At 47.9% G+C, this 9796-nt stretch overlaps 1 gene segment (V, D, J or C); it reads left to right on the top strand.

Annotated features, from left to right (window-relative positions):
• Positions 1-3428: 3428 nt before the first annotated feature.
• On the top strand, positions 3429-4035 carry LOC148090800 (immunoglobulin lambda variable 6-57-like). The segment is given in 2 exon segments: positions 3429-3474; positions 3599-4035. Coding segments are annotated over 2 exon segments (483 nt in total).
• The last annotated feature ends 5761 nt before the right edge of the window (positions 4036-9796 follow it).

The following is a 9796-nucleotide window of genomic DNA, read 5'->3' as shown; positions in this document are numbered from 1 at the left end:
CTCAGATGACGAGGAACTGAGACAAAAACCCTGGGCCCAGAGATTCGGGCTCTGAGCCTCGTCTCAGGGAGAAGCTTCTGTGGAGGCATCTGCCAGCTGGACCACTTTGCAGTGAGATGTGTCCTCGAAAGGGGGGGAGAGTCACACACAAGGAGCAACAGCACAGGCGTCCCAGGAACACACGCTGAGGGGCCATCAAGGCCACCCGACCAGCCCAGTGTCTGCTCTAAATTTTAACAGGAATGAACATTTCTCAGTAACATCTCAGTTCTTTTTCACTGTTGTGTCTTGTTTTGCCCTCGCACGGAACCTTCACCTCTGACACTTGTGGGCACCAAATATGTGGGCATCTTTCTCCACAACAGCAATTTGCTGGGACACCAGCTGATGTCCTACAACATCACCCAGTTCCAACACTATCTGCCTGGGGACGGTGTCAGAGCCACAGTTAAGGGGCCAGTCCCAGGGGACTGCCCGCCCTTCAGGTGCCGATCACGGGAAGGAGGTCCCAGGTTTCCCACAACTTCTTTGTTACAAAGCGAAGGTTCCCATGATCCTTCCCTTGGTTTCAGTTACTTTGCTAGATTAATTGGGCAACTGCCCCTGAGCCCTTCCCCCTCCTCAAGCAAATAGGGGGGAGAGGTCAGAAAAATCCAAGCTTCTAATCAGGCCTCGGTCCTTCCAGTGACCTGTCCTCAACCAGGAGCCCACCCAGAGTCACCTCATTCAAACAAGAGGCACGCCTGTCACCCAGGAAATTACAAGGGTTTCCAGGATCCTGGGGCCGACAGCAATATCTATTTTCTATTTTGTCATAATACAGAGTCTGCAACTACAGATGACCAGGACCGTCTAAGTCACCCACAAAATGAATGTCCAAGTGGGAATCCTATGTTACTAATAATACGTCATATCTGATGTGTTAACATTCTCCCTGGTCTTACACACAATTCTCTCCTTCTAGGAACAAAGCTACAAAAAGTTGGTGACAACTACCACAGACTCTCAGTGGCAGCACCCCTCGCCCCTTCCCAGCCCTTCTCTGCTCTGCGGCTGCATCCCTCCCCCTCCCCATCTCTCCCTCGGTCTCTTCAGGTCTAAACTCCATCTCCTCGCTAGGGTTTCAGAGAAAAGTGACCCGTCCTTGCTGGAGCCTCCCTCCCCCGGGGCTCCATCCCCAGGGAGGGTGATTAACAGAACTTAGTCAGCATAGACCCCGTGGTCATCTTCCTCCCAAACTCTTCTCCAAACTGGTTCCCTCCGCACCACCCTTGGCCAGTCTCCAATATGTCAGCACAGTTCATGAGTTTTCCTGAAAAAGATGTGGTGAGTCAACCTTCACAGAGCCGCACACAGGAGCTATCGATTTATCTACTTTTCCTCCTTCAGAATGACCGAAGCCCCACATGCCACCCGTTTTGCATGCAGGCCGTTGTTTTTTTGGTCCCTAGAACATCACTGGTTTCTTAAGACCATCAGGACCAGCTCAGCCACACACACATTTTGCTTGGACTAGGGAAGTCCCACGTATTACCTCTTTAAAAAATAAATGTAAACACTCTCTCCTTGTCACCCCCTGGGAGGTATCTGGGGGTCACAGGGGACTGTGGGCCATGGCTGCGGTGTCAGGGGCAGGAAGAAGTGGGCTGTGTGCTCACCCCTGTGCTTCCTGACACCTGAAGACCCCACAGCTGAGGTGCTGCAGGGACGAAAGGGGACAGAGTTCTCACTCCATTAATCCTGGACTGCTGGTTGAGTGTAATTGTTATCAGATCTATTCAGCACCAAATTCCCATTTTCTGCCTAAATTCATCCTGGTCAAAGGGAATTGACCATCCAGACACTGGCCTTCTGAGCTCCGGGCTCCAGCGCCTGGAGGGTCTTACAGAGAACCAGGCCCCGGGACAGGTTTGCATGGACAATACCTTCAGGGGATGGAGAGTGTATAAGAGGGAGAGGGGCCACTTGTCCCCATGCCCGGACTGAGGAAGAGACTTCCTGAGGGTGCAGGGCTCTCCAGCCCCGGGAAGAGGCTGATCATCATTGTTATAGAGCTGAACACAGCCCCAGTGCCACAGAGACCTCCTGTTCCTTGGGGAAATGTGTTGAATCTCCCTCCATGCTCCTGCCTGGACATCACTCCCCTGGCCCTGACTGTGACCAACACCAAGTGAGGGTCTTGCTTGTGGTGTCACTTGTGCTATTAAAACAAAAGGGTTTCATGCTCTCAGCTCAGTCTTTCTCTATGGGGTCAATGAGCATATCTCTGTTTGGAGATATGGTTCTTCCAGTGCAAACAGAATTGCTTTGTTTCCAGAGGATAAAGCCTCACAGTGCTGAGTGGGGTCAGGAAAGGCATGTGTCACTCCAGAGAACCAGGTGGCTCTCCGCACAGCACCCTATATGTCCCCAAGTACCAGCCTAAGCTTCACTAATAGTTGTCTGGGCTCTGAAACCATAGAGAAGCTGGGTTTTCCCCCTACCACCTGATTTTAGAGCTTTGTGGAGCCCTGAATTCCCAGGTACTGGGCAGATCTGGACAATCTCATTACTAAGGAGTATGTACAACTGGGACATACACATGTGAAAAGATGCTCAACATAACGGGCCATTGAGTAATGACAGATTTAAACAGGGAGATGCACATAAGCTCTTATTAGAATTGCTAACACTCCATACACTCGCATCATTAGATGCTCCCAGGATGTGGGACAGCAGGAACTCTCATGCTGCTGGGAATGCAAAATGCCAGGGCCACTTTCGAAGACCCTTAGACTGTTTTTTACAAAGCTAAACACACTCATATGATACGAGACAGAAATCACACTGTGAGGTGCTTCCCTGCATCGGTCACTGTGCAGAAAAGCACCTGCACATGAGGTCCATGGCTCCTCTATTCAGGTTTGTTACAATTCGGGAAGCAACTTCTGTCCTTCAACAGGCGAATTAATAAAGAACCTCGGCCCATTTACAGTGGAATTTGATTATCAGTCCAAATAAATGGTTTATCATAGCACAGAAGGACACGAGGAGCCTAACACTCATATTTCTAAGTGAAAGGGGCCAATCTGAAAAGGCTGGAGCTGTGCGGGGTGCAGGATTCAGCAAGGAGCAGGGCCCAAGCCCTGGGCACCAGCCAGCCTGGGGTGGCCCTTTCCTGGGCGCCCACCAGGGGGCGCGCGTGCTCCCCCTTCCTCAGCTGGGAGACCTGAATCTGGCGTGTTTCCTGAGTCATCTTGGGGTGAAGTCCTCCCCACTGCTGTATTTCTCTTCTTCTCAGCTGCAGCTAAGGCTTAGGTTAAAGGGTCCTAAGATAAGGGGAGATTTGCATAGTGAAGTCCCTTCCAGGGCCAGGGGGACATATAAGAAGTTTGAGGCTCAGGCCTGGCTGTGGGGCTCAGGGAGCAGAGTCTGGGGGCGTCTCCACCATGGATCGGGCCGCAGTCCTCCTCGCCCTCCTGGCTCAGTGCACAGGTGCGGTCTGCAGGGAATTCCGGGAGGGCACCTGTGTGTCACCTGGGAGGAGGACCTCTCCTCCCGCCCTGGGAAAGGGGCCTGTTCTGTCCTCCCTGATCTCTGTGTTGCTCCCTCCTTGCAGGGTCTTGGGCCCAGTTTGTGCTGACTCAGCCCGCCTCTGTGTCGGGGTCTCCAGGACAGAAGGTCACCATCTCCTGCACCCGCAGCAGCGGCAGCATTGGGGGCGACTATGTGCACTGGTACCAACAGCGCCCTGGCAGTGCCCCAGCCACTGTGATCTATGCTGATAACGAAAGACCGTCGGGGATTCCGGATCGGTTCTCTGGCACCATCGACAGTTCCTCCAATGCCGCCCAACTGACCATCTCGGGGCTGCAGCCTGAGGACGAGGCCGACTACTACTGTCAGTCTTATGATAGCAGCTATCAGCCCACAGTGGGGCAGGCTCATGGGGAAGTGAGACCAGAACTCCCAGGGCCCCCCACTGGGGCTGCACTCCTCCCGCACCCACCAGAGGGAGTGCTCTTTCCTGTCTTCTGCTCCAATGCTAGAATTTGAATTTTCATGAGTTCTTGTATTTTATTTCCAAAATGGGAAGATTTCCTTGCACGTCTCTATTAGGAGATTTCCTAATCCCTTTGCAATCACTTCACAGAGGTGATTTAGCTCAGAACGGGGTTCCTGAGCCTGCACACGACTGACTATGGGGACAGGGCCATTGCTTGTGGACGGGGCTGTTCTGTGCATGTGGGACATTTAGAAGCATATCTTTGAGCTCCACACATCACAAGGCAGTAGCACTCTCTTCTCTAAATTATGACCCATGAAAATACCTCCAGGCATTTCCAAATATCTCCTGGCGGAGGGGAATCACCCCAGTTTGGGAACCACTAAGCTGAAAGGAAATGTTCCCAGCTATTAGGAGACCTTTGGCTTTGACTCCTGTTTATGCCATTGAGCTGGACAAAGGGGACTAGATGTGTCATTTCTCTCTACTTCTGTGTTACCATCTGTTAGACAAAACAGTTACATCGAACTCACATGAGACCAGAGAGCCTGTGACCCGACTACATGGAATCTCCTCTCAACCAGAGTGTGGAGTCCAATTTGTGGCCAGAATAGGCATGTAATTAATATTTTTAACCTTTATACAAAGCACATGAAAACATAACAGATCTCTCTTCATTTATTCCCTCAGCGATTATTTTTCAAACATGAGATTCAAAGATGAAGAGAGACATGACAAAGGTCTGCAGTCCTCTCTCAGTTTACATTGAAGATGGGTGGAGACACAGACAAGAGCAGCAGCACAGATGAGTGCCTGATAGTGCCCTTTCCTTCACCAGGGACGCAGCTTCGAATTTTGGCTCTGCCTCTATTTGGCTCTGTTCAAATTTTGGTCCTTGGACCTCCACTGTCCATTATAGTCTCCACTAGCGGAATGTAGATATTCACATTTAAACTTAAGTTAATTTAAATGAACTAAAATTTAAAATTCTGTTTCTCACTCACATTAGTTGCACTTCAGCTGCCTACTGGCTTCGTGTGCCTCCTGGCTGCCATAGTTGAGAGGACAGCGGTAGAACATTCCCACCATGGCAGGAAATTCTACTGGACAGAGCTGACTCGGACAACTCACTCACCACTGCCTTATCTCTGTTTCCCCCCTGTAAAATGCAAACATTTAGAACTCCACCACTCTTCACAATCTCCAACACATCTCTCCGTGGGATCTCACTTAAGCCACTGAGATTTGACGTAAATTGTTACAGCAGCATAACTTAGCCTATTCTGACTGCTATAGGAATGAGAGTCAGAAACAGGGTGCTGCAGTAACAAAAACTATATAATAGATGACATTGGCTTTTGTGGCAGACAGTGAACATTGAATAGATTTTTATGGAGGTCACGAATATGGTTTTCCATTTTATTCACAAATATTTCATTGTTATCACCTGCGGAACATGAGCGAGGAAAAATGAGACGATGGCTGTGGGTTAAGAGGTTGGAAAACAGGTTAGAACCAGGAGTTAACCCCCATTGGAGAAATTTGATAACTTACTACACTTCGGAAATGTGCTTAGAGGAGAGCTGTCTCTTTCCCAAACGGAAGAAAAGAGCAAGGAAGTCCAGAAATGGTATAGTTGCGAGAGCAAATTATTCTCTATTCCATATGCTTAAAGAAAAAATGGAAATGTTTCGAGTTAAACAATGCACTGTCCTAAAGGAGACACATGGATGTGGCCCAGTTTGCCAGGGCACAGAGCTGCGTGCCCTCGTGTTCCCTGGTGTCCACTTTCTTAGCACTTTGTCCAACTGAGCACTCTTTACTCTTCTTTCCTCACCCCAGGTCTCCACGGCAGGCAGCATCTCCTAAACAGCTTTAAAATCCATCTTGTCCTATGATTTTCCATTGGGTTCCTCCCTTCCAGCCTTCTTCTCAGTTGGTCATGCTCTGCCTCCCGTCACCACTCCTCCTCTGCATCCCCTACCTCCTCACAGGCTCTGCCTCTGGGAACCTCCTGTGCTCTTTCTTGCTGAGGTTCCCTCTTTCCCTTCTTAAAATGCCTCTCCCTCTCTTTCCACCCTGGGGGAGATCCACTCCCAACTTCCCTCAAGAGCACTTTGAAAAAGATGTCCCTTCTAAGAGAATTTCCCTAAAATACCCAAATTATGAGAGATTCTAAGTCTACCCTTCTGCCCTGTGGTACTTTTACTATTCACTGTGGTATTGATATCTTGGAAGATTTTCCTTTGAATTTACAATCCTTTAGAAAACCTGGACAATCGGTTAGTATTTGTAATAGTGTCTTGAACCCACTGCTTGGCTCACACCATCTCAATCAGTATGTGTGGAATCCCAGTTAGAAGGTGAAGGACAGAGACTCAGGACCTGTGAGAGAGACTGAAGTTTTACATACGGTCATCAGGAGGCATGAGGAGACAGTTTCTGGAAGCCCCGTAAAGTGAGCTCACAGATGGAAAAGCTCCCCAAGAACTGCAGATCTGGGTGGGGCAATAAGGGTATTAGACCCTGAACTCACTGATACAGACCCAGGAGCTATGTCTGCTCTGTGTGGTCCAAGCACCTGTCCCATCCCAGGTCCTGCCCATCAGAGAATTCATCATCTATAGGCTCCCAGGCCCCATCTAAGGCACATTTGAGGGGTGACATATTTGCATGAACTGCTCCTCCACTGTGAGGCCACTGGGGAGGGGATAAAAGAGGCCTGGGGCAGCCCAGCCCCAAGGGCTCAGGGACTGTGGGCACCATGGCCTGGACTCCTCTCTTCCTCATGCTCCTCTCTTACTATACAGGTAGGGACAGGCCTCAGAAGGCCTCAGAAATCAGGGTCTGGTTTCCAAGGAGAGCCACCCCCTCAGACTCAGATCTCTGAGAGCTTCACTCTGGTTTCTCCCTCATCACACATATTTGTCTGTATTTGCAGGGTCCCTGTCCCAGCCTGTGCTGACTCAGCCGCCCTCCGTCTCTGTATCTCTTGGAGCAACAGCCAGACTCACCTGCACCCTGAGCAGTGGCTTCAATGTTGGTGACTTCTGGATACGTTGGTATCAGCAAAATCCAGGGAGCCCTCCCAGGTATCTTCTTACATTCCACTCAGATTCAGACAAGCACCAGGGCTCTGGGGTCCCCAGCCGATTTTCTGGATCCAACGATGCATCGGTCAATGCTGGGATTTTGCTCATCTCTGGACTCCAGCCTGAGGATGAGGCTGACTATTACTGTGCTACATGGCACGGCAACTCAAAAGCTTTCACCGTGCTTCAAATCCAGAGAGAAGTGAGACAAAAACCTCTCCACCGCTCTGCTCTGTTCACAAAGGAAGCCCAGGAGTTTCCGCCACCTGCCCCTGCACTGAGCGGGCTCTCAGACCTGCACAGACAGAGCCTCATAGACTTTCCTCAGTCCCGGTACAGAGACTCTTAAGCACAGCCACATGCAGGTGAGCAGAGATGCTCGCCCTACAGAGCCCATCCCCTTGATGTCCCGAGTTCATATCCACAGCTGCAAAAAAAAACATTTGATAAGCTACAACATCCATCTATGATTAAAACACTCAGTAAAATGGGTTATAGAAGGGGGGCACCTCAACATAATAAAGGCAGTATATGACAAACCCTCAGCTAATATCACACTCAGTGGTAAAACTGAAAGCATTTCCTCCAAGGGAAGAAACAAGACAAGGATGTACAGTCTCACCACTCTTATTCAATATAATACTGGGACTCCTAGCCAGAGCAATCAGGCATGAGAAAGAAATAAAAGACGTCCAAATTAGGAACAGAGAAGTAAAATGGTCAGTTTTTGCAGATGACACGGTTCTTTATATAGAAAACCCTAAAGACTCCACCAAGAAACTATTAGAAACACTAAACAACTACAGTAATTTTTCAGGATACAAAATCAATGTACAAAAATCCACTACATTTCTATATAAGAACAAGGAAATTTCAGAAAAAGAAATTAACTCCGCCCCCAACAACAATTTCCTTTGCAATTGCAACCAAAAGAATAAAATACCTAGAAATAAACTTAACAATGGATGTGAAGGACCTATGTACTGAAAAGTACAGAGTGTTATCAAAAGAGATTGAAAAAGACACAATGAAATGGAAAGATATTCTATGTTCATGGATTGGAAGAATCACCATAGTTAAAATTTCCATATTACCCAAAGCAATATGCAGATGTAGTGAAATCCCCATCAAAATCCCAATGTCGTTGTTTAGAGAAATAGAATAAAAAATCATCAGATGTGGTTGGCAGCACAAAAGATCCTAAATAGCCAAAGCAATCCTGAGAAAATAGAACGAAGCTGTAGGTATCACGCTACCTGACTTCAAATTACACTACAGAGCAATGATAATAAAAACGGCATGGTATTGACAAAAAACAGACACATAGACCAATGGAACAGAACAGAGAGCCCAGAAATAAACACACATGTATATGGGAAAATAATTTTTGATAAAGGAGCCAAAAACATGCGATGGAGAAAGAAAGACTCTTCAATAAACGATGCTGGGAAAATTGGAAAGCCGCATGCAAAAGAATGAAACTAGACTACTGTTTGTCCTCATATACAAAAATTAACTCAAAAAGACTAAAACAAAGACCTGAAACAATAAATTCCATAGAACAAAACATAGGTGCTAAGCTTATGGACCTTGGTCTTGGAGAAGATTTTAAGAATTGGACCCCAAAGGCAAGGGAAGTAAAGGAAAAATATATGAATGGGAATATACCAAACTGAAAAGCTTCTGCACAGCGAAAGAAACTGCCAAAAGGAGATGATTCCACCTCAGGCTCTAGGATTGACTCACAGACACCACTCGTCTGAGTGCTTCAATCTCGGCTTCAGGTTACAAAACCAACATACAGAAATAAATTGCATTCTATATACAAGCAATAAACCATCAACATTTAAAAAAACAAAACAATACCGTTTATGATTATGTAATTATGAAATACTAAAGGATAAACCTAAGAAAAATTGGAAGTGTTGTACACGGAAAGCTACAAAACATTGCAGAGAAAGGAAAGAAAACTTTCATAAATGAATAGGTATTCCTGATTTGTGGATAGAAACACTGAATTTGGTTAAGAGAATGATTTTTCCTAAATTTATTGACCCATAGCCGGTGCCAATAACTTCCTGATATAAAAAGAAGCAAATAAAAAACGATATTATTCAAAAACAAAGACATAAAAACTCTTAAGATAATATTAGAAGATAGAATTCAGTAATACATAAGAAGATGTATACACCTACAATGTATCAAAATCACAGTATTTGGAAATCAGACCATAGATGTGTGAATAGAGTGAGTGGCCTGGTGAGCTGCAGAAACCAGCTGGGCTCTCAGGCCTTTGGGCCACGGGGAGGTGTGCGCCCTGCCACCAGTAGGGGGCGCTGTGGAACTTCCACCCAGCTGCTCAGTGAGGACAATTCACTAACAGGAGCCCAGGCCAGGCAATTGGGCCCCGTGCTCACTGATGAGGCCTCAGCAGCTGTGTCCTCTCTGCCCTGGCAGAGTGCCTTGAACAAGGACCTTTGTGTGGTCTCAGCAGGTGCTTCCTCCCAGGACTCTCCCAAGGGGTGAAGCCAACCTGCACCCCATTCCCCCAAACCAGTCTGGGCTGTGAGCTGAGCTGTAGCCCCAGGGCGCAGGGAGGGGCTGGCACTCAGGGGTGGGACTCACATTTGCATGGAAGCCCCTCCTGTGGCAGAGGGTGGGGAAGAAAAGGGGGCCTGGGGAGCCCAGCCCCACTGTGGGCTCAGGGGCTGTGGGCACC

The sequence above is a fragment of the Miniopterus natalensis genome, chromosome 20, assembly GCF_054644295.1.
Source record: "Miniopterus natalensis isolate mMinNat1 chromosome 20, mMinNat1.hap1, whole genome shotgun sequence".
NCBI classification, from domain to species: Eukaryota; Metazoa; Chordata; class Mammalia; order Chiroptera; family Miniopteridae; genus Miniopterus; species Miniopterus natalensis.
This window is presented reverse-complemented; position numbering and strand designations above follow the sequence as displayed.